The sequence below is a fragment of the Enoplosus armatus genome, chromosome 6, assembly GCF_043641665.1.
Source record: "Enoplosus armatus isolate fEnoArm2 chromosome 6, fEnoArm2.hap1, whole genome shotgun sequence".
Classification (NCBI taxonomy): domain Eukaryota; kingdom Metazoa; phylum Chordata; class Actinopteri; order Centrarchiformes; family Enoplosidae; genus Enoplosus; species Enoplosus armatus.
Window position 1 is genome coordinate 18,580,233 of NC_092185.1, and position 25,648 is coordinate 18,605,880.

The 25,648-nt window shown below is 44.5% G+C and overlaps 1 protein-coding gene across 3 annotated transcripts in view; it reads left to right on the forward strand.

Moving 5' to 3' along the window:
* Positions 1–25,648, forward strand: part of mob2a (MOB kinase activator 2a) — a 59,980-nt gene that overhangs the window by 13,194 nt on the left and 21,138 nt on the right. Inside the window, exon 1 of one of the 3 annotated variants that reach the window (XM_070907792.1) lies at positions 10,530–10,665. The exons of 1 other annotated variant lie outside the window; for it this stretch is intronic. In XM_070907792.1, the coding sequence (XP_070763893.1) occupies positions 10,628–10,665 (38 nt within the window). In that variant the 5' untranslated portion in view covers positions 10,530–10,627. Of the gene's footprint in view, positions 1–10,529; positions 10,666–13,661; positions 13,937–25,648 lie in introns of those variants that run through there. One more of the 3 variants, XM_070907791.1, reaches the window with a different exon arrangement.

Sequence of the window (25,648 nt, forward strand, 5' to 3'; positions counted from 1 at the left end):
GTACCAAGCCTCAGTGGTTTTTGAGAACAGACAGAGTTGTGTCTGTAGCATTAAGTGCCGAAAACTGTCAAATATTGAAAGTTAGCATTAAAGACAGATATTTCCTGATCTTAATGGAGAAACCTTTTTCTAGCTCCAGACTATATTCATTTAGGCAAAGCTTTTATTCAATACTGATGCGTTGGGCCATGTTGTTCAATGAAAAAAAAATATGGTTAAAACATGTTTATATTTCCCAAACTAAGGTATTGAAAAAACATTTTGGTATTGATACTCAAAAAATTTATCTGCATTGATCTTAAAACTCTTGATTGAAATGATACTGAGTCCTAATTAATGGGTTTATATTACTGGATTTAAGATGTCATGCTTTTGTTTTTGTAAATCCAAAATCCAAAATATGTGACAAAGGACAAGACAAAGATATTGGACAAAGATGTTGATGAGAAGTCATGTAAATTCCAGCCAAGAAACGGAGAAATATGGGGGGCTTTAAGTCTGTTCTGCCTTCCCTTTCTTTCCACTTTCATTTTATCTACGCTCTTTTTGTTTTCTGCTTGCTGTCTGACCTGTACTCCCAACAGAGGTTTTTCTATCTACAGTAGCTGCCTCGCACTGGAAGCCAGAGTGGACTGAGTCATATATCAGGGGGGAGTGCGCAGCGCAGAACAGGCTACTACAGATTAGAGGTGAGAGGAGTGTGCTGCTGATTTATTACCGGCCGTTAGCTGGTTAAATGAGGCTAAGTGAGCGGGCCAGCTCAGGGAGGTGAGATGGAGGAGATTAGTCTACATGAAGAGCGATGGAGGGAGAAGATCTGTGTAGGCAATGGTGACTCCTGACCTCCTGTCTTTTGCATTCTGTTTCTCTCTATCTTCTCCCTCGTCCCTCCTCTGCTCTGCCCTTCTCTTCATCCTCGGGTCCTCCTCTCATGATGCCTCTGCAAAGCAGTACAGGTTTTGTTAGGCTTTTTGATAAGCGGCCAACAATGTTCTCTGTGTTGTCTAATTATTATGCAACAAGTTAGTGCTTGTCATTGTCACTGACAGAGTTGCTTGTTCTGTGTGCAGCACTGCAGCCCTGAGCTTGGCTTGGTCACATTCACATAACTAATATACCACACGTCCAAACATATCTATTTTTAAAAATGCAGGAGAAATGGCTTTGTAATTTTCCTCTGAAGTTTGATGTGTCTGTCTGGGGTGGGATTAAATCCTGAGAGGGACTTAATTTCAATATTTGAATGTTCAGATTTGTGCCACAAGAAGGAATCAGAATAAGGCTACAACGATTAATTGTAATGGAAAAATTGGCCAAAGTTCAAAAAAGGAGCATAAGTATACGGTAAATGTCTTCTTTTGGCACTATGTAGTAACAATATATAACCCCCAGGGACACCAGGTAATAACACGGAAAGGACAACAATAGTTTTTTTTGGCCCCCTGATATCTATTTTTGGCCATTTTAAAATGAAAATGCGAGGTTTCACTGGCTCTTAAAGGAGAACTCCAGCAATTTTAGTATTGTACTTCCAATATTTTTGTTGTTGCTTTCAACTTGTGGTATTTTTATTCTGTTCCTTTATGTGCACGTGTAAGTATGTCTTTAAGTAATAATTAAAAAACGAAGGCCAAGGACTGGTCAAAATTGAAGCAGCGATGGTTAAGTTGTCAAGCTCTAAAAATGTTTAACGCAACTCAAGCAGGATCTTTCATTGGACTTCTCCTGCCTGATAGATTGAAAAATCCAGTTGGCAACGTAGGCTTTCTGTCTTAAATTTGTAGTCTCAAAGCCCAAGCCAAGATAGGTGTAATTCCCCTTTGATCATCAAACTCCTCCTAACACATTCAATACGGAGTCATTGTGACCTTCCTGACTCTACTTCAAAAGCCAGGATTTGACAAGAGACGACGGATAGAAATAGTAAAGGTCTATCTATGGCTCTAGATGAGGCTATATGTGTACACACTGTGGTGTGCTGGATATCCGCTGTGTAAGCTGTTGCTGTCCGCAACCTTTGGATGATGTGCTAGTTTGCATGTTTTGTTTCGTGAGAGAGTGAGAGAATATGAGAGTGAGATACATTCCCCACATCCGTTTCCTCTCATAGAGGAACAGTAGGTCAGGGGTTTTGGTCTGCTCTGGTGAGTTCATGTGTTGCTCAGGGCCAGAGAGGGGGCAGAAATACAGTGCACACAGATGGGACACTTCACATAATCACTGGGGAGTTCATGTGACCTCGGTGAGGTAGTGGTGACTCATCCATGTAAAGAGAATTTTATCCTTGTTGCATTTAGTTTGATATTTGAAGTGAGGTTTGGTGCAGTCTGAATGAAGGAAGCTAACATTTTGTTTCCCCTGTCTCCGTCTGTCTTTTTTGCTCTCTGCACTTCCCCTTTTTCATGTTGTACTTGATGTTATTACAGTTAGCTGTGCTCTGACTGCATGTTTGCTTGTTTGGCCTGGGCGTGTGTCCTCATGTACACCTGTATCCTCACCTCTGTTTGCATATGGACTCATGATTGGCTCGTGTGTGTGCGTGTTATTCCTTTATCTCCCTCTCTGCCCCACCCTGTACTGTAACGTGCTCTCCTTTCCTCCTCATTGTTCTGCCTCTCCGCCCGGCCCGGGAGTCTGTAGCAGCAGCTCACAGGAAGTCCTTGTCGCTCGTTGCGCTGAAGGGAAAGCAAACAGTGAGATGCACAAACACAGGAAGTGCTGCTTTCCTCATGCGGGCTCCAGCTGGGCGTCTGTCACTCAGCTTGGTTTGTCAGAAAGCGGCAACGTGCGCTCCATCTCTAACCGCACGTGTCTCTTTCTGTCTTTCGGCCTCCTCCGTCTCGCTTGGTTGGTGTGTCCCCTCCACTGTTAGTGATACCCACTCTGGCTCTGTGCAGCTGTACTGCATGCCTGAATACTGGTAATTAGCCTTTGTGTCATTTGCCATGTTTTATATTTGTTAATTCGACATTGTAGTGAAGTGGCTTCTGAGAAACTGATGTGATGTCATGCCATGTAGTGTTATAGTTTGGGTAGTTATCAACAGGAATGATGAAAATACTCAAAGAAGAAAAAAGGCCAGGAAATGTTCAAAACATCTCAAAAGCTTTTTATAGTGATCACGATTTAAGGCGGATTTTTCCTTTAATATTTTTATTGCGTCAGTTTTCTTATCCTATCTATCCCAGAAACTTTAATAACGCACATCAATTCTTCATTGTGCTGCCTCTGTGTTTTGCTGGGAGCAGTTGACCATCCCATATTACTTTTTCTTGCCTTATATTACGACGAGACCTTCACTGAAGCTGGTAAATCAGAGTTATCTACCTGAAGTGTATCTCTAACAGCTGAAAGGTGAGCAGCTGTGGTCAAAGGTGGTTAGAGGTCACTGGTCTCTTCAAAGACTGCACAGAGACTGGATAATGTACACTTTCACATGCACATACCACTGCACATACCAGCTGTTATATAACTGCTGGCAGCTGTGGTGTGCACACTTCAGCAGTGTGTGTGTGTGTGTGTGTGTATGCATGGAAGTAAGGAACTGTTTCCAGTGTGGGGATTAGCTACCTGGGCAAGGCCTTTTCTAGCATCAGCTCAGAGCTGCTGGGACATGCTCCATGTGCCTAACTCATGCTTTCTGTGCTGTTTTCTGACAACCACGAGTCTGGAGATTTGAATAAATCTAAAGGGATGTCAGTGCACATTTTCCAGTCTTTTGGATTTGGATCTAAGTCATTCACAGCCTACTGCTGTCAGGCCACAGCTCAGTGTTTGGTAACGCGGATCAGGATGGGTCACGTTGACTCTGCTGTACAAATAGCTGAGAATTTTATCTAAAATGTGTTCTTTTTTCTCTGTATCTGTCATTTGGGAATGTGACTGCATAAAGATCAATTTCAGGATGTTTTTGTCACAGTGACCGTACAGCTGTAGGATGTTTGGTAATTGAAAAAAACACACATTGTTGTAGTTTTGAAATTGCAGTTTATTGTGATCCATCCAACAGTCATAGATAATATCACCTGGAGGAAATAGCATGTTGAATTTGGTTATAATAAGTAATAGAAAATCCCTACTGACATTTGTGGAATCTGTCTGCATCCACAACGTTCACTGATTGTCTTTTTTTTTTTTTAGTAAACAGGGAAAAAAACGATTGAGTTCCCACAATTTTAACGATGACTAAAACAATCAGGCTTATGGGGATCGTAATAAATGAGATTAATATCCTGATGTGTTTTTGTGATGGATAGCATGTGGCTGCCCGATCCTCTTCACCACTCAGCCCAAACATCATGTAGACCTTCCTTAGCTGTCCTGGTTTGACCAGTTTTCCAGGCTCTATTTTTCTCCCTTTCATCCATCTCAGGCTCTGTAATATTACCAACTTAATAATAATTAAACCGCTGCCACAGTTCAGGTTCTTTCAGTCTTCTTTGTCCAAAATGCATGCAGTTATCTCTGTGTTGCAACTCTCAAAAATCAACCAACAATACTAGCTTACCTTCAGGAGGAGCTGATAGGTTGCTGCAAACAGAATGTGGATGAAGCCTGTTTTTACCACAAGAGGGCAGCACATGTCCAGTTCACATGACCGTCCGGTGGGCAGGAGCGAGCTACTGGGCAGAATATGCTTACCTGTCAGCAGTTAGGTAACTTTATTTAGTCAATCATATTGATTTCAGCAGGCCATGTGAGTTCACTATTTTCCAAGAGTGGGTGGTGTCTGTCTGTCTGTGTGTGTGTGTGTGTGTGTGTGTTTGTCATATGAGTGACAAGACAGGAAGCAATTCAAAAGGAAAAGAGATGAGGGAAACTATCAGCGGTGGCATGAAGAGAAATGTTGATAAAAGTAGAAAGGGTTTGGAAGAAGAGGAAGAGAGAGGGAGAGAGATCCAATGAGCATGAAATCAGATCTTGTTGTTGCATAATCATGGCTAGCAGGCACCGGGCTCTGTCAGCTCTTTCCAGTCCAGTATCACATGACCCGTATCAAGCGGCTGCAGTATTAAACCAGCAATACCAGTCCTCCACCAGCCAGAGGCAGACACAGAGATCAATAGTTCTGTTCTTCTCTGTGCTGAGGCACGCTCTTTTATTTATTATTTTCTTTGAGGCTTTTTTAAAATATATTTTCAAGTGAAGGTCAGGGGGTAATTAGTTTTTCTCCAAAACCCATGTCTGAATAATTTGGATATTCAAATCATGATTTATCTGTGGTTGCACGCTGCGGTCATTCAATGCTAAAGAAACCCTGATGGTTTATGTCTTAATCCCATCCACTCATCTTAAGTTTTTAAGGTTTTCCACCAATGTGAAAGCTCTGTGGCATTTATTTTTACTTCACCGAAGGTATGCTTTGAGGATAAAGCCCAGAAGCTTTTAAATGTGTTCTTATAATCTTACATTTGCTCCTCCAATGGGTGTTTTGTTACCACTGCAGGCCTTGCTTCTGCAGGTCTCCCTCCATTCATTACATGCCCTCAATGTCTTCCACATACCAGTAATACCAGACGTCAATGAGGCATCTGTGCTGCTTTCCTTCTTCTTCCTTCCCTTGTCTTTTTCTTTAATTTTCCATCCTCACCTCCTCCCTTCTATCACTGGTGCAGAGCCTTTATTCACATGCCAGCAATACCAGACTGGATACCAGTCAACAGGACATCAGTGGCGGCCTACACCTCCGCCTGCAGGTTCTCTGCCCTGCTTGCTGCCTTTCTCTCATCACTGCTCCTCAGCCCCAGCACCACTCACATAGCACAGCAGCCCCAAGAGAAAGAGTGAGATGGTAGAGATGCTAGTCTGTTCTGTCCACTAGAGCGGTGCATTATTTCTGCTTAACAATAGGTGGCATCATAGTCCCACCACCCTCAGCACTTCCTCATATCAGTGCATCACCTCCAGTTTGATATGTGAGCCCTTAAAACAAAGCAGTGTCCATCGTGACTCTCCCATCACAGGATGGATGTGCAGAGTGGTGAGCAGTTCAAACAATGAATGATTTTCTCTTTTAAGTTCGTTTATATATGATTCTTTATGAGAAGAGGCAGACTAGACTAAAAAAACAAAAAGAATTACACAAGAAAAAGAATAAAATTTAGACACAGAAGGTTTAAATAGTGTTTCAAAGTCATCACCACACTGCCAGTTATGAAATGATGCTGTGAAAATACTGAACTCTTTAATTTACTTTATTTTGCTGACCTAAAAGTAGTCAAACTTAAATATATTGAGGCACTTATACAAGGATTCTTTTTATTATCAATTATTATTTTTTGATTAATCGTTTGCTCTATGAAATATCAGAAAATGGTGAAAAGGTTCAAATATTCACATTTGAGAGGCTGAAAGAAGTGAATTTGGGGTCATTTTGCTTAAAAATGACTTATAAAATGAATTATCAAAATAGTTGTTGATTCATTTTCTGTTAGTTTCAGCTCTAAAGGACATGACCTCACAGTCCTCACTGCTGGCTACCAGTACACTGTCCTCATAAGATTGTTGTAGCAGCAAAATAATAATGGAAAATGAAAAAAATAAAAGGACTTTTTCTTTTAGAAAGTTAGATGGTTTTCCAAAGCTGGTCCTGAGCTTCACATTCTCAAAATGCCTGAGCGGTGATCAGTGCATGGGTAAGGTTGCATTTAATTTCCTGGAATTTGAATTGAAACCCAAGCTTGTCTAGATATAGAAAGATAACACTGATTGCATGCAGAGCCCAGAAATACCCAGACATAACATTTGCCTTTGGGGGGGGCATCCAGGAGACATTTGAGAAAATGTCAACATCACTGTCATTTTGCCCATTATTTCACACTTAACTCTCATGAGCTTCTTTACACTGAGAGACCAGCAGCAGACTGTATTATTGGAAGCTACCTCAACTTTGTAGTGATAGAAGGCGTGCAACAGAAGCCTATAGGGCAACTAAATGACACCCACTGAGGTAACTATAAAAGGTGAGTTATAGAGGAGTCCCCTCACTATAGGCCAGGCTGTATGTGAAAGACGGACACATAGACAGACAGACAGACTGACCGACCCCTGGCGTCGCCCAGCCTGGCCGTATATATAGGCCCTTTCATACTGCTCTCCTTGGCCTGGCCCCAGCTCACATATACCTCTAACTGTGCTCAGTGTGGGTTTGTTTGTGTGTGCTGAAACATATTTAGCGTGTGTGACCGAGAGAAACAGTGCGTTCTTGGTACTTGGCAGCAAGACCCTATGTACATTCAATTGCGTAACACACACACGGTTTCGTAAGATTCATCTTTTTTTGGCGTTACAGCAGAAAGTGAGAGAGAGAGTGTGTGCTTTCTGTCAGTATCACCTCTGTGCTGGGGAACTTGGCGCATGCAGTGACATGGTCTCTCTAAAGCTCTCCTCTTATACATGCCCTGAAGTTGCTGGAGCCACAGTAGTGTAGAGTGTGTGTGTCTGTGTGTGTGTTTGTGCACTGCGGTCCAGTGTTCTGGACTCTGTGCAATGGATTCCTGGAAAGCCTGTGTAGGAGTGGAGGGGCCAGGGCTACTCCACAGCCACACCGCAGCCAGCAATGACTGTTTTCTGGAAGCTTCCCTGTCACTGCGGACGAGGCAGAGAAACTGAGACGAGGTTTATGGGTATTTTATTTTATCCTGAATATCAACACCTTCAGAGAAAAATCTGCCTCTTCAGACGAAAAAGAAAATGCATCATTAGTATGCATGGACACCGTTCACACCATTCTCTCACAACATGCACCAGGAAAGAGGAATGTAGGGAGGGATTGAGCTGGATGGACAGAAGGGGAGAAGGGAGGAGGAGAAGGGGGCAGAAAAGGGGCTCATGGTGCGAGGGAGGGATGAATGGAAGAGGGGCTTGAATAGAAATAAGGACTGCGAAAGAAGCAAGAAAGCTCAAATTAGCTTAATGAAGGGGCTGCAAAAGGAGCAATAAAATCAAGGGAAGTTAAGGTGCAGGCGATGAATAAGTGCAGGAAGGAGGAATGGATTGAGACTGAATAGGAGGAGGGGGGGGGGGGTTGTTTTGAACTGCGTCAATAAAGCTCAGGCTAATTGTGCCTCTGTGTTCTGCAGCGTTCACCCTCTTTTCCCAACACCATCCTCCCTTTTTTTTGACTCCATGCCTTCTCTGTCCCATAACCTCCAGAGTCTTCTCGTCTTCTGTTAGCCTTCTTCCTCACATAATCCTCTTTCCCCTTCTGCCTCTCATCATCTTCCTCCTCCTCCTCGTCCTCTCCTCCCTCCAGTGGCTGTTGTGTAACTCTGCAGTGACTGACTGAGCAGCAGCAGCAGCAGCAGTGGTGCGATTGATCAGCAGTTCTTGTGCCAGGCTGCTCTTATTGTAATAAACGAGCTTGGAGCCATTGAAACTAACCCTGAGTGCTTTTGCGGGAGTAGAGGAATCACACACACACACACACACACACACAGATGCTGCACCGCACTCCCATGATGTAATGCTGAATAACCCTGAATGCTCTTAAACTTACCGCTTCGCTTGCCTGGATTCATCATTTTGTACTTCTCCCTGCTTTAATCCCATAAGACCAATACGCACAAAAGTTAATGAGACATTTTATTTCATCATTAGGGATTCTTTTTTTGTGCTCAGGATTCTTTGAACTGGATGTCTTTAGATGAGCTGGACTGTGTGCTGTAATCAATCTCTGTCTGTTATTATCATGGCGATAATTTATAGTTTTGAAGCTTACAGTGGAAAATAGTTTCTTTTTGTTCTTCATTTCTTATATTTTTGGTCTTTAAGTCACTTCCCGACATTTTTTGGGGTATTTTGAGAAGTTCAAGTTACAAAAACACATTACCATGACCATAAACATTATCCTGGATTTGAATCCAGTTTGGGACCCTTGTTCCTCCCCTTCCCAATGCTTCCTCAGTTGGCTGTAAGAAAGGCACATCTGGACTTTCCATTTTTCAGTCTTTGTGGTCTGGCCCTCTGCTCAACAAATTCCCACTCTCCCTTTCTCCCCATCCATCCATATTTTCTCCTCTCCAACTCCTCTGTACCAACTTTTTTTTTTACCCATTACCACACAAATCCAACCTTGACAAAACAAGAGCTTTGACTCTCCTTAGCTGTATCTAGTGTACACACATCCAGTGGCGTAAAGATCAGCGGGGGCAGTGAGCTTGCTTCCCTGAGGGCATGCATACACGCACACTTGAGCCGAGCGGGGAGGGAGCGATAAAGATCACACTTGAGCCATTCCAGTGTCACCTCTTTGTCTGCTCAAAGTCACTTTGAGTAATCCTGCCTGTCATTTCCCCAACATTTTAACATTCCTGCAACTCATTTCAATGTCACTTCTCACTGTGTTTGTCAGACAGGATGCTGAAAATGCTCCATAGCACGGATATTACTCACTAGGCAGCCAGTGATTATGGTTCATTGTTATTGGTCACTTGGTCATTGTCCTCACAGCAGCACCTGGTGGGAGTTCAAGAGTTCATTGGTGCAGTAGTGGCAGATTGAGTAGGTAGACCTCCAGTTTTATCATCAGGACAAGGCAATCATTTGTAATTATCTAAGGTAGAATTTCCAGAAAGTTATTATTTCTTTTATTAAACCATAATCCACACTAATTTTATCCGGTGATATGTGCTAATAATATATCAATTAATTCTGTTCCTGGAGTTCAATCTTGTTTCCCAGCTTCCTGTATCATGTGATATAAAGTGACTATATGTGTGTGTGTCCATTAGAAAGACACACATACACTAGGAAAGGCTACTTTGGATTTAAATGGCATTAATGGCTCTTCAGCCCTATTCTTAGCCTCAAATCTCTCTCAGCCTCCAGGCGTTGACATGAGCTGTGTTGGGGTGGTGGAGTCTGGTTTGTGTTCAGCATATGGAGGAATATAAATGTGTATATATAGCTGCTCAGATAGGAAACGCGGTTGAAACATGAGAGCCTCCTCAGGACCGTGAATGGGGAGAAGGAAGCTGCCTCGCATCGATAACCATTTTTCATAAAGAGATCGCCGGCTTGTACATTTTCTTTTTAATGTTGTTTTCGTATTTAGACGTCGCTTTTAGTTCGGTTTTATGTCGCCGAACCGAGCCGGACGAGGGGATGTGGACATATTGACAGAAAAGGTTCAAGTTTCATCTGGGTGTTTTTTTCTTTGGTGGAGTAAAAACGCGGCGGTTTGCGTCAGCGAGGCTGTGGACACAAAGCCGACCCAGCCTCAACCAGACTCCGTGTTAATATCGCTAGTTTTCAACTTCCATCGCTCCGGAGCGCACGCATGTCACCGATATGAAATCTGTTTTTGTTGTTTTAATCGAAACTCGTGCAGTCTGAAGACTTGTTAACCCTGCCCCACGGAAACTAAACCGAGGAGGGCACCAGAGGAGGAGAGGAGAGGAGAGGGGGGAGGAGAGAGTGAGGTCTTGGGAGAAACGATAGAAAGATAAGGAGAAAGGTGTTGGAGGAGCGAGAGAGGACTGCAAAGAGCAACTCCGTATTGTTCCGCGTGTGTTTGTTCTGCAGCCGTCCAGAGAGAGACGCGGTGGGGCTCGTTTCTTCCGAGGTGCGATAAAAAGCTGAAACACCGTCAATTCTGGATTTCTTTATCCGCTTCCTGTCGTCCAGGATGAGGTTTAAACGGAACGGGTCGTATACGCTAAATAGGTAAGAGGCTGGTGTAATGTGTGCAGCGGTAACTTAATAATGTGTTATCCATATGGCGAGGAGGAGGAGGGTGGGGGGCAGCACATTTTGTTATATGCTTACCTCATAAATCAGTTCACTTTCTCTGTGATGTTTCCATGGAGGCTTATAGTGGTGCTCCTTATTGCACTTAATAGTGTTTCTTTAATATCCTACAATTACTCAATAATGCTAAAGAAGACTTTACTTTTTTTTATTGCAACATTAGCAATAATGCACACACATATGTTGCCCTATTGAAGTTCTTTATTGTGATGGAGGTCTCTTGAGGCTACATCTGATGAGAAATCATTGTGAAACTTGAACTTTTTCTCTGTTTTGATGACATGCTGCAAGTAAATTGCCCTCTGAACACTTGATCGTGGCTAATCAAACATTGATAATATAATTATAAGTTCCTCTCAAGGGTCCCCTCTGATTTCACCTGTGTGGTGCCCACGTGTACTCCAGTCTGAGGCTGGATCAGGAGAAACCTGTCTGTCTTGCTTTTAAGGGAGGGGGTGGGCTCTCTCTTTTGTTTCCCTTCTTCCATTTAGGAAAAGTGCTAGATGATCTCTCCCCTTCCCCTCCACAGAAATACCCCCCCTTGCCGTCCCATCACCTAGCAACTTTGTATGTGTTTCAGTGTGAATGAGGTGCACTATGTGTGTCTGCCTCTGTCCCCCCCTAACCCACTTTCCCTTGACGTGATTGCAACGGGCCTCTATTCATATCCAGGCGTTTCTAAACCCGGTCACGAGTCTGGTCTTTCCCCTGCCCAGTGGTTCGGTCTCTCTCTCTCCCCTCATTGTGTTATCTCTCCAAGTCACGGGTTTGTAAGGAAAGTTCTTTCTTTGTCTTTCTGCCATCCGCTAACCAAGTCACACAGCTTTCTTGAATTCAGGCCATATGACTGTTACAGCGGATGTCTTGCTTTTATTGTTTTTCTGATAAGGCCTGAAAGTTTGAGGAAACACACACACACACAAGGAGACCCACAACAACTTGTTCATATTGTTGAAAGTGACAGTTGATTTAATGGCAGTTTCACTTCTTACACTTTTCCACTGGCACTCCCTTTCCTCTTTGCCTTGTAGTAGGGCATATGGCCTTCCGCTGTACTTCACACACACACCAAACACACATCCTGACTTTTAGGTACTGAAACACAAAGGGAGCTAATAAGTGCCAAACACCCACTTCATCACACGTGTACCTCTCCTCCCTTCCTCCCCTTTTTGTTGCAAGAAAGGTGTGTGTTACCCCCCCCCCCCCCCCCCCCCCCCCCCCGATATTTGTGTGAACGATGGTGTCACGCGTGTACCCTGTTGCATGTGTGCATTCACATCTCTCTGTGTGTGTGTGTGTGTGTGTGTGTGCAGGTGAGAGGGATGATGTAATTAAACAGGGAAAGAGGAGGCCTGTTAGCTGCAGCTCCTGGTGACAGGCCTCCAGGGAGGAGAAGGGAGGAGGTGCTGTTGGAGGAGGAGGGATGACGTCATGGGATGTAAAAAATGCTTCGCTGTGCTGCTGCAGTCCGTTCTTTGTGATCTTTTACTTCCAAAAAGGGCAGAAGCAGAAAGAAGCAGCAGAGGGAGGACATGCAGTGTTGTCCTGCGGTGTCGTCTGAAGTTTGTGTGCTGCAGGTTTAGGTGGACATATCTCTTTGTTCTGGCTGCTGTTTAATCCATCTCACTGTTCAAGAGCTCTTTGATAAGTCGGTGACAGAATAAGGGCAGAATTGTCCCCCTTGCGGTTGCTACATAAGTGTCATCTTCTGAAGGTGGCTGTCGCCTCTGTTGTCTCTCAGTCTTTTTCTCGGCCGGCTGCGGAGCTCTGTTTTCTCTGAGCAGAGCAGAGTTGGCCTGTTTGACCTGTTTGACATTGTGCGTCAGTATTCAGCGGCGCCGGCTGCCTTTGACACGGTCGGTTAATCCTGCGTTGGTGTCCGTCAGGTCCAGCACTGACTGCAGCCTTCGATTATAGCATCACACACACACACACACACACACACACACACTCTCCTCTACCTGACTACTGCAGTCCCTGTGTGTTTCCATCTGTGAGTGAGGGCAACAGAAAGTGATCGCTCTTATTGAATGATGCAGGGAAGAGAGAAAGAGGCCCATGATTCACTCTGTGTCCTTCACCTTATTTGCCCACACCATAACAAGAGTACTCTGCAGTGATTGGCTCGCTTCCTGGGGGTTTGTCTCTCCACGCTAGCCCCTCCCATCCCATACCTCTGCATCATTTGTGTGAATGAAGAGTCATGGTTATTATATACGTGCACGAAACAGTGTACATCCTGAGCTGCATGTTTATTCGTCAGTGTTGACTTAAGAGTTGACCTACTGTTGTAACTTAGTTACACATCACTTCATAAGCATGGAGAGGCTGTCAACCTGCTGCACTGATTAACTTTCAAGTGAGGTTTGACAGGACTCAGATTTAGCTAGCAGAGCGTGCGTTTGGTCTGTGTGAGCAATGGGTGGAGATGGGACGTTTAGCGCTTGTTTAGGATGTATACAGATGGCTGAGATTGTTGCCTCCCAGGGATTGTTTCCTCCCCCCCTTCTCTCTCTCTCTCTCTCTCTCTCTCTCTCTCTCTCTCTCTCTCTCTCTCTCTCTCTCTCTCTCTCTCTCTCTCTCTCTCTCTCTCTCTCTCTCTCTCTCTCGCTCTGTCCATCTCGCTCTCTCTTTCTCCCCTGCAGTCCACCCTGTGCTGCCCAGCAGTCAGCAGTTTGTTTATGGGACTCTGTTTGCCAAGCTAATCTTCCCGCCTTTCAAGTGGGAGCCAGCAAGTGAACGAGAGAGGGAGAGGGAGGGAGAGAGCGACAGGGAGAGAGAGAGCAAGAGTGTGAAAGTGAGGCAGGCAGTTGCAGTAGTTGGAAAGGAGAGAGAAAGAGAAACATGCTCAGAGAAGTGGGTCTGGTTTTGTGAATGATTTTTTTTTTTGTTTGTTTTGAAAGTGTTTTTCTCCGTGTTTGTTTGGCTGACTCTCTGAGCGGCCTGCGTGCATCCGTCCGTCCGTCTGTCCGGCGTTAAAGTCAGAGGTCGGTTCAGTAGCTGCATGATCACACAAGGTGCTGCGCTGGAGCTGCTGCACCTGTAGCCGAGTTTGCAAGAGAAGAGCGGAGACAGGGAGGTGACAGGGAGGAAGGGCGCTGTGGGTCGGAGCCTCGTCACCCCGGCTCTGCTTCACCACCGACTGGATGGGGGTTCTGGTGTGCTGTGACTGCTTCTTCTATCGGTAGTTAACCAAGTCACTGTTTTTCCCTTCTTGACCTTTCCTTCCTCTTTACTGTTGTTATTGTTGTTGTTGTTGTTGTTGACATCTTATTTGGCTTTTTACCATTCTTCAACTTACATTTTCAGACCTTCATTAACTTCTCCATCTTAACACCCTCCCCCCTCCCTTCACTCTCTCTGTTATGCTGCTGCGGTTTTGCAGGAGACATTTGAGGACAGTGCTGCTGTAGCGGGCAGAGATTCTGCTGTAGTCAGACACACGGTGTATCTTGACTTGTGGGAGGGGAGGAGGAGGGAGAGAGGGAGTTGAGGACAGAGGGACAGTGATGGCACACAGCCAGCCTCCTATAGCTGACCGAAGTGTGAGACGTTGCTGGTTACAGGGTTTGTTCGGAGGGTAGGTTAAGACTAGCTGGGATGAAATGGCATGCAGCCAGAAGTCAGCTAGTCAGTCAGGCTTGCCCAACTTTTCCTCTCATCCTCCTCTGTGCCCCTTTGGCTGTGCAGCACTGTTTATTGGGACACTGTGTCCTGTTTTTTCTGTTTGTGTTGTTTGCAGAACGTTGACTTGCCAGACTTTGCTCTTTTTTTCTGCTTGTTACCACCTGAATTTATTGTCTATTCCCTACAGATAGACCTGGAGCAGCTATCATGTGTTGGAGAGTCTGTGCCGTTAATTTTAAAATCGGACTGATTTACTTGCACTCACATAGCTGGTTATTGTGCTTGAGAGAGAGGGTAGATGATTTAGGTTAGGCTCTCTGGCAGTCGGAGCAGAAAGGATCTGGTTCCCCTCTCTTGTGGTTGTGGGGTTAGCCGGCCTAAGCCTGCCTTAAATGCTGTATAAAGTCTAAATATAACTTTCTGGTTCTCTAAGGAGCGTTTTGATGGTGAGGGTAAAATTGTAGCTTTAACACAGACGCACACAGCACAGCTGGATTAGATTAGGCCTCACTGTTATTCAGAACTGTGTTTACACTTCACTGCTACTCTAGTATGAATAACAGCTTGCCGTTTATGTGTGTGTCATGTATCTGTGAGGCTGCACATGTGTTATATACTGTAGGCCTTGGCGAAGAATACACAGAAGCCTTGTGAAGGCAGGACTTGTGCCAGGGGTACTTCTTTTCTCCCCCAGTCATGATCAAGGCAGGGGTGGGACCTGGACACTGCACTGATGTCTCATGGGCTCATTAAGCCAAAATGGGCCGTCACGTCTATTTTTAGCATTTCCTGTCCCTTGGCATCTCCATCAGCCAATCAGGCGGCTTGGCGGTGATGTTATATGGCTTGATTGATGTGTGTTTTTGGAGGCACACCCATCCAAACAGGTCCTCGTTGACCTCAGCCCGGGCCAGCCCTCCGTCCCCTGGGCTCCGGTGTTTCAGCTTTCAACAGTGGCATTGTGTGGAGTAGAGAGTGGCTGCCAGGACTCTAATGTTGATCATCCTGTTTAGAACGGAGCGATTTAACGGTCTGTCATCGTATGACGTAAAGTAAAATACTTTGGAATTGACCTTCATTTCTGCCCTCGTATTCATTTATATTTTTTGTAAAGTCAGGAGCAAAGACTCAGTGTTTTATACTAAGTGAATTTAGGCAGGATACACTTAGCTAAGAGCTTCTGAGAGTCAACATATTCTGCCTAGAATTGCATAAATGATATAGAATGATACTTTAGTTCAATTTAATTTTGAATTATGCATACCATCATTAACAAATGAAAATTATAGGAGAAGACGTTCTCATATAAAACTATTTAGCAATACATTTAAAGGAATGGTTTGACAAGTTTAGTTGAAAAGATCAATACCACTCTCATGTCTGTCTGTTCAATTTGAAGCTGGAGCAGCCAGTTAGCTTAGCTTAGCATAAAGACTGGATGCAGGAGGAAACTGCTAGAAAATGACTGACATGTTATTTCTTGCTTGTTTCATACGCACAAAAAACAAAGTGCAAAAACGACGTGTTTTTACGGGGAGGTTATGTGCCAGGCTGTTTCTTCGCCCCACACAGTGACTTCTTGGAGTCTCAACTGGCTGCCTGGCAACCACACAGTGACGACAAGACGCCAGAAGTTACCCCAACTTGTCCTTTTTACATTTTACACTTTTTTGTGCGGATTAATCAAATTACTGTTTATATATAATGTGTTAATTAGTAAACTTTAGGGAGATGGTAGGCGGATTGTGTTTCCTTTGGGCAGAGCCAGGCTTTCCTCTGTTTCCAGTCTTTAAGTTAACCAGCTGCTAACTTCAGCTTCGATCTTCTTGTCTAACTCTCTGCAAGAAAGTGAATAAGGGTATTTCCCAAAATGTCAGACCAGTCCTTTAGGCAGTCCAGCAGTTTCGTTTGAAATGTTTCACAGGGAAAACATTGAAAAGATATAATAACCCTGCATGGGTTCATAGCTTGTGACCTTTAAGAGACTCTTTGGCAATATAAATAGGGATAGTGTTGTTTAATGTGTGTTCAAGGTTGCGACACTGTTTTAATCTCATCTGCCCATGTGTTTGCTGTCTGTTGACGGATTAACCAGTCTGGTTGGGATTTAAGTGTCAGTGGTCCAATACAGAGACTGAAAAAAATAATGTGTGTTCTTACAGTAACTGTTTCCTGATTATGAAAATATTGTTGCTGTGGCCTTGAAGCTCTCAGCGCTAATATGTAACCAAGAAAGCAGAAAAAAAGTCTTCTCACTTAGGGTGACTCTTCTGAACAGTTTTGCATTCATTAAAGTGTAGCTGAAGCAAAGTAGCCAAGCTTTGTATTTTGACCTTTGGTTTGGGCTGCCAGCCTTGTGATACCACTGAAAGTTATCTTAGGATGCCCTCACTGTAATCTCTACATATGTACGTTGTCTCTTTCTTCTACATAGACACACACACACACAAACTCACAGGATCAGTTTTCCTGGACCTCCTCACAGTCCCGAGGCAACTACCACAGTTGGAGTTGAATCCTGGGTCAAGTTCTCATTCAGCTTTAGCCTTTTTTGTTTTTCCTCCGCGGCAATAACATCAAAGGTTTAAGTTGTGGCCATCATTTTGTCCAAACACAATTACAGCGTGAAACAGAACCCTTTCCTCTCAGTTGTGAGGCTTAATGTTTCTGCTCCCATATGATGTATTGTTGTTGATGTGTTGCTGGAAAGCAGGCACATTCAGACCTGGAGGCTCCGTCACATAACAAAAGCTTGTGTGTTTGCGCTCAGTGGATCAGTTCGTACATGTTAGAACGTGTGGTGCGGAACAATAGTTCTGAGTGTATCATCATACTAGTTGTGTTGTACTAGCGGAGCAGGCCGTACTGTTTTCCATGTGTCTCTCATTAGGCTATCTTTGGCTGCTTCCACAGAGCTGAGGCGTGCAGCTCAACAAGGACACCATTCTCCACTAACAAAACCCCGCACTCCTTCCCCTCAGCCTGGCAGACTCTCTGCCCGCCGCTCAGATGGAGTTGAATTGAATCAAGCTGAAATCCTCCAGTCTTTGAGGAAAGTTTAGATTTGGACTTCTGTAGCTACGATTAGCACATAGAAATGTCATTAAATCATTGTCTATCAGAAGCTTTGCATGGAGGAATTGAATGGCATTATTTCCTGTTGTGCTGTATAATCGAGGGGCTTTGTCATCCTGGCTGGAGAAAACAGAGACTGAGACACTTAACTAAACAGCAAGATAAACCAACCCTTTCATTTAAAAATGAAGGTTTGATGGTCTGTTGAATATCTATTTGTAGAAAACAACTGTTGGGGAAAAAATATTGATCTGCTAAATTTCAATTCTGTATAATCAGTTCTTGTTTCTGTTGTCCCTCTAACCCAACTTGTTTCATCATACACTACTACACCCAAACTCCACCTAAACAAATGGGACATGCAGTCCAAATCAACCAGTAGCATTCAGTGGAGCTTGCTACACATATATGGTAGACATTCCCTATTACTTATCATCAAGCTAATGGCTGCATTGAGATGAGCACAGGAAAACCTGCGTCAGTGAGGTTTAAATTTGTGCATGACTTGTCTGGTTTGGATCTTTGTCTTTGGATTTGCTCCCCTAGTTCCCAAGATATCGGCTGTAGAGGGCACCCAGAAATGAGATCTGCCTTTTCCTCTGTTTTCTGAGCTTTTTCCACTCTTCTGCCTGCAGATAATCATAATGGAGAACAGATAAACCCTAGCTGGAGGTGTCATTTAGTTACAATAGACTGTTATGGAGGGACGCTGGCTGGTCAGTGCAAAAAACGGTCTGTCACTCTTGACTTGACTGACTGTCCTTCTCTATTTTCACCTGCCCTCCAGTCACTGCGGAGGGCAGACCTCACACACGGGTACAGTTGCATAACACAGACACTGTGTGTGTGTGTGTGTGTGTGTGTGTGTGTGTGTGTGTGTGTGTGTGTTTTCAGGAGCAGCCTGGTCCTGCTGGCTCAGGAGAAGGAGAAAGAGATGGCCTTGCACTAACCTCACCTCCGCATTTAGATCCACACAGTCAGCACACATGCACACACAGTCACGCAAATGCTCAAATAAAAAAGCATTAGCCTTCTTTGCAGCTCCTTTTATTTACTAAAAATTTAATTCTAAGATCTTTAAGTGTAAATCTAAAAGAAGGTAAACCAACTCAGATCAGTGTCGGTCAGACAAACATTACGAGCTGCGTAGCAGAGTAAAAGTTGTCTGTGGGTGGCAGCAGGTGCCCTGTAGGCATGGAAATACTCGTTACAGATGCTTGGTGGCCCAATTGGCAAGTGGATAATAACTTCATTGTGTTTGGCTCAGTTTGCAGGTTGGTTCAGGTCGCAGGAAAAGGGTTAGACAGAATTCAGTACCAAAACAACAGGCCTGGAGGCTTTGTATGGGGTGTAAAGGTGGCGCGGAAATCAGTCGCAGCAGTTGTTGGAGCAGCAGCAGCCCATGGCTTCTCTGTGCTGCCTCTGTGAACAAGAGGCCCATTTGAAGGGAGACAGGAAGTGCCTGGGCGCCTCACTTCCTGTTTATTGAGTTTGTCCCAGGCGAGAGTGAGAGGGAGGGGGGTGGTCTGGTGCAGCCTAATTGAACAGAGTCGGTGCTGTGTAGGTAGGCCTTCCTTATTCACTCTCTGTCTCAAACTAAAACCTATACTCACACTCACACACACACACACACACACACACACACACACACACACACACACTTGCCTGCATAGCTGTGTAATTGCCTCTGTGCTGCAGTGCCTCTGGCAGCTGTGCCCCCTCATTTGTTTCAATTATCTACCATCTGACATGGCGGAGAGGAAGACAAGAAGAAAACAGACAAGGAAAGTTTTAAGTGGCCTCCAGAAATGCAACTTTATTCTGTGCAGATTGTCATATTTCACACTTTAAAAGCACAGCTGGATCCCACCTACGTCATGTTCAGATTCCGAGTCGCACACACATATTGAACTCCCTCCTTGAGACCATGTTTAATCAGAGAGTAGCTGCGTCGAAGAGGCTGCAGAGTGCTGACTCCAGCTTGTTCTGAGGTGACGTTCCTAACATTTATTCTATTCACTTACAGAACTCGGAGGCTGCGGGCCAAACAAGGACTAACCTTAAATGCCCTTTTGTATCACTGGAGCCCGTCTGATGTCTGCCAGCGTGTTATGGCAGAGTTGTTCTAGTCTTTTGTGTCGCAGACAGATGTGTATTGCACACTGCACTAGCAACCCCCCCCCCCCCCACCCCCCCCCACCCCTCTAGGAAAGATGATGTCACTGCATAAGCTCATCTCCCCAGGTGGGAGCCAGTTACCCCTCCAACTCCAGCCAATCAGAGACTTGTTTACACCTGAATCTGCCTGGCGAGGAAACACACACACACACACCACACACACATGCTCAACTTCATAGCTGCTGATCTCATCTGCTCATAAAAGGATCAGATTATATTGTTCACACCGCAGCTCATCCTTTACTGTAGGATGTGATGCATCTGCGGAGGGCGGAGGAATATGTGAACGTCAGCACTCGTCAGCAGCGGTGGAGGTGCACACACATCCCCGCATGCATGCTCTCGCTGCTCCAAGGACATCTATTGATTTGACCTCTCTTGTGTCTCCTTTCTATCCATCTCTTTTATTCTCCCATTCTGACACAGGCAGCAGCTGCCTCCGCCCACTTCCTTCCCTCGTTCATTGATGCACCATCTGTAGACGACAGGCATGCTCCTTGTTTGGTAGCTTATGTGTTGGTGAGGATGTAAAAACAAAGGGCGTAAAAGTCTGTATGTACACAATATTGTTTCCCATGTGTGATGGTGTGTGCGACTCCACAGCATCGTGTACAGTCTCAGCAGAATGACAGAGGACATGCTCTAATATTTCCTCCATGCCAGTCTCTGACAAAGGGCAGGGCTGCGCTGTGCTTTCGCTGTCGTCTCAGCGATGCCCTCGGGGTACAAAACATGCGTGGCTTTGTCCAGGAATTTCCATAACATTTGCTGCCTTTTCTCTTTGTCTCCAAGCTCCCCCCTCCCTAGTACGCCTCTTCCTCTCCTCTGTTGTGGCCGTGACACAGAAACGCGTGGCGTCGTAGTGTCTTACCTAACAACACCGCTCTGCCTTTGCCCTCTGCCAAACACGTACACACGCTCTGTGTTATTTTTTTTGTTTTTTTTTTCTCCCCTGGTTAGCCCCCAGAGACTGATATCTTCTGACATCCCTACATGATCTGCTGTCACAGCTAATTGCCAGAAAACATGTCTTTGGGTGGAACACATCTTCAGTTTAAAAAAAAGTTTGTCACAGCCCGTGTGTTGTCACTGCTGTGTGTTATGGGACTTGCTGTGAGCTAACCATCACTGCCTCTTTGTTTTTGAGCTGCTGTTGTTTGATGGCAGTGGTGTTGCTGTTATGGGTGGATGTCCATGAAAGGCGGTGCTGGTGATTAAATCATGCCTTCCAAGTATCTTCCTCAGAGAGAACAGACTTCCTCTATTGGCAGGGGAGGTGTTGCTTCTTGCCGCACACACACACTCGCATTACCTTAAGTACTCTGAACACCTCTAAGCCGATGGAAGGTTAAAATGCACACAGAGGCACGCTCCTCAGAACTTCCTGCAGGGAGCACTGACTCGCTCATATTTTCCACCTGCTTGGTCTTTGGTTTGTTAATCTATCGGCCTCCTTCAGCCACATGCTTCTCTTCACCTCTTTTTACCCAATCCTGGGTGTGACCACTTCCTACTCCTTCATCCACTTCCAGTGTTTAATCAAACTCACACAATGGACCAGAGTTTCCTCTGCCGTCAGATGGTGGCGAGATCTCGTCTAGTCATCAGGGGGAGAATTTAGTTTTCTTTCTATTTTTTTTTTGCTTGTCCTCTTAGGAGTTTTGGGTAAACTGACAACCGTGAACATTGAAGAGGTTTTTATTGTCTTAACTTTTTAAGCTGTTAGTCTGCTTGTTGTACTCACATCCCTGAGTCATTACTATTTGAGGATGGATGGACTGAGAACTGGTGTTTTTAAATTGGGTAAAAGAGAATGTATGTGAGTGTATTTGATTAGTTTTTTATCAAGCACCTTATGAACTATGGTACTCAGAGAGAATGTGTAAGCAGCTCTGATGAATTTTTAAAATACGCCACTCTGAGGTGTGTGTGTGTGTGTGTGTGTGTGTGTGTCTGTGTGTGTGTGTGTGTGTGTGGGCAGGGAGGCACTGGCTGTACTCTTCTCTGAAAACGTCCTTGTTCTCTCTGTTTGACCGTGTGGTTGTTGTGATAAGCAGAACAGCAGATGTGAGTTGGCGGTTTTCAGAGCCAACCAGACTATCGGAGACCCTCTGCTGCTGTGACGACTCCAGCGATGCTCTCCCGAGATAACGGCTACTGTGCAAAACATTCTCGAGCTGATGGATACATAATGTTCGCACACTCACATCTGTGGAGAACAGTGTTGATGAGACATCAGTGTTTTCTCAGAAACCCATGTCACTCACTGAGATGAAGGATTCTAAGGAAATCAGACAATTGGGGAAGGTTAACCCAGGGGACGAGGAACACATTTTAAGTTTCATTAAAAAAAATTGTTATTCTACTGTTTGTTTTTTTCTGTATGCAGGTGTTTCTACATTTTCTTGCAGCCTGATCTCACTTACACCCAATTGCCAGTTTAATCTAATACAACAGCCTCACAATAAATACTATCTTCATGAAGGCTATAATGTTGAAAGTGTTTTAGAGAGGTGTTGATTCAACTTTATGATGATCTTGGAGGATGTAGTTTGTGGTGCTGTTGAACTATATTGTGTTTCTGTTAGTTTGCACTCATTGATATAAATGGGGTGGTTAAAACTTTCCATTTACATTTTAACTCCATATTTCACAAAAAATAACACTGTCATGAAAATTAGTATTTGTTATTTATATATATGATGGGAACTTTTCAACTTTGTGCACCCAGACCAGTTTTCTTCATTAATTGAAAAAAAGATGTCAGTGTCAAAAACATTACCCTAAATATTGAAAGAATTGAAAACTATTGAAATACCCAAACACTGAATTAAAATAAGTGTCACATAGATAAAATTGTAGTGACAAATGTACAAACGTAATACCTTACGAAAGATACCTTTTTTATTCAATATACTGTGAAAAAATTGTACATTTTGTAGAATATTATTGAAATCTCCATGAGAATACAGCAGGCAGTGAGAAAAAAAGAATAGATATGCACTTATTTACTATTTGTCAGTAGCTCCAGCTCGGCGAGTTTAGACATGGGCAGTTAGCTCCATGTTCTGGGGTTTAAAGAGCAAACAGGGCATCGGCTGGGGCCAAACAACAAATCGAACACCAAGGTTGCCGTTCACTCTCATGCCAGACAGTCTGATGGGGTTGTGCTGTCTGCTGATACCGGAAATGAAGACCTTTCCCCTGAGAAAGGGGTCCCCCAAACCTCTCCTTTTATCTCTGTTTGTTATTGTTTGTCTCTCAGGGGCAGAGAGGAGGCGGACTCACTGCACGAGTTATATAATATACCTAGAAACAGACTGCCGTGTGCTAAGAAGCAGGCTAATGTGATTTGACTTGTGCTCTTTAGGCAGCGTGTTGATCTTATCAGCTGGTTGATAATGATTCAATCATTATCATTTCTGCTGACGTGATGCTTCTTTGATTTAGATTCAGGGTGGCCTCAGGGTGACGCTGTGCCATACCTGTCTTTATGTGATAAAGATTTTACAGATTTTTCACATAGTTGCCTCATTTCATTGGCCATGCTCTATTTGAGTCAGACGGTGATATGTAGAACTTGTCTGCGCAGAGATGAACGATGTCTGCTCGACATCACAATCAGTCACTCATTCCCCACCGTGCTGCAGTTTGATGTGTCGGACCATCAATTACTCAACTTAAATTTCCATGTTAAAGGAACATTTTGTACATTTCTGTGTGTATGTGTGTGTGTTGGTGTGAGTCTGTTCTGGGAAGCGCTATAGGTTACATCCACATTCCCCATGTAAGGAACTTTGTGACTAAATGCCCTCACTTAGGAGTTAATGAGCTGGATCAGGGCAGGCATGCACAGCCTTAGAGCAGAAAGCATGAACCCCACACCCTCCTCTTTATCTCTGCATCATTTGCTCGTAAGACTCACCAACAGTCCCCACACTGCTGTCTTTGTGTGCTTTGGTTCTGTCCCATCTCCTCAAGAACCCCTAGTAGACTTTGCAGCTTAACTGTGCTGCCACTAGTGTTCTATGAGTCTGATACGTGTCGTGTACTCTCTGCTCTGAATCCCCTCTCTGCTGCTGAAACTGAAGGCTTCTTCCCCTCAGACAGACCTGGAAGTCCATGCTGGCATTGCTCTCTGGTTTTGTTGTTTATTTATACATATTTAATTTTTTCTTCTTAGGACCATGAAAAGAGAGCTCTGTTCACCCTTAAGGCTCCTGGCATACCCCATCATACTCCACCCCACACACACACACACACACACACACACACACACACACACACACACACACACACACACACACACACACACACACACACACACACACACACACACACACATCCTGTGCAAACATGGGCGCTACCCCAATCCTTTTCCCGCCACCTCCTCTTCGCGTCCTCCATCTTTCCCTGTATTCCATGACGGTCTCTCTCCTCTATCCAGCCCCCTCCACCTTATTCTCTACTGCTCTCACACACACAGACGGCCTCTTGTGCTCCTGAGCAAACAGTAGCATATGTCTGACCACAGCCCTCCTTGCACCTCTTCTTTACGTCACAAACTCCCATCTTCTTGCCCCCCAAACCTCACCTCTCCTTGTTTTGTAGCTAAACTATTGCTTCATGTGTATTTTCATTTCACACTTTTCTTTCTCTAACATTCCTGGTGTTACTCAGCCACACCATAGTGGAAAGTAACTCATTAAGTTTCACAGTCTTCAAAGGATGCTGGCGTCTATAGCGTCAGCATAGTGCTGGTTCGGTTTCAAGTGTCACAAGAAGCACACACACACACACACACACACACACACACACACACACACACACACACACACACACACACACATAGAGCGTCCACACCCTTATTATAAAACCTGGAATGGAAAACCCAGTCTAGCTGTGACGTTGTGTAAGTTTCAGACAATGTCTGCAGTGAGAGGCCTTTTCCAAGGGTGGGTTCTGTTCAGGGTGATGTCGCCTGCTCTCAGCCTTCCTGTTACTCCAGGGGGAAAAAAGAGCTCTAACTGCCTCTAAACTTCTCTCCGGAGTCAGATTGCTGCTCTATAGCTTTCAAAAAGGTTTTGTATTTTACTTCACTTACCTGATGTGAAAAATGTGCACACCTACATTGTGTGCCAGCAGGTGGCAGTGTTGCTCTCACACCGTAGTTGTTTCTTGTGTGTGTGTGTGTGTGTGTGTGTGTGTGTGTGTGTGTGTGTGTGTGTGTGTGTGTGTGTGTGTGTGTGTGTGTGTGTGTGTGTGTGTGTGTGTGTGTGTGTGTGTGTAAAACAAGGAATGTTCCTCTTCTCACAAGCCAAACCACCCAGCACACTGTTGTGTTACATTGGACCTGTAATCTGTAGGTAATGTTTTGGTTTGGTGCAGAAATGTTCAGAATTTTATCTGCAGTTGGGAGATCAGCAAGTTTAGTGTGTGTGTCCTAGCCTCAGTGCCAAGGTTATCATACTCTTCCCAGGAAAAAGCCACATTCTTTTATTGGAGTTCTGGGAAGACGTGTTAGCCTTGGGGGGAACCTTTTCTGTTTCCTCCAGCAATGCACAAGGCATAAAACACTAAATGGACCGTGTCCTGTTTCCAAAGTCGAGAATGAAGATAGAAGCATTACAATGAATCCTCTTGCTACCTGACAGTGATGTGTTCCCACACTGTCTTTGTGCCTCAGTCCCTTTTTGTCATGTGATTAATCTCATGACACTGATGGAGTGACTCCGACACAGACACTCAGCCATTAGCAGGACAGAAAGCCTCATTACCATCTCCCTTTTACCTGCAGGCCTGGCTGCACCGTCACATTCTGGCCGTGCTTTGAACACCTGTGATGCAGCAGCATGTCACAGGTTATTGCACGGGTCAACTACCTCACCTGTCTCTTCTCCACCTTGACCGCTAATCTGTAACCTTGCCACCTTGTCAGTTCGTTAACTATATGATATCTTAGCTGACCTTGCGCCTGAGCGCCTGGTGTGTGTGTGTGTGTGTGTGTGTGTGTGTG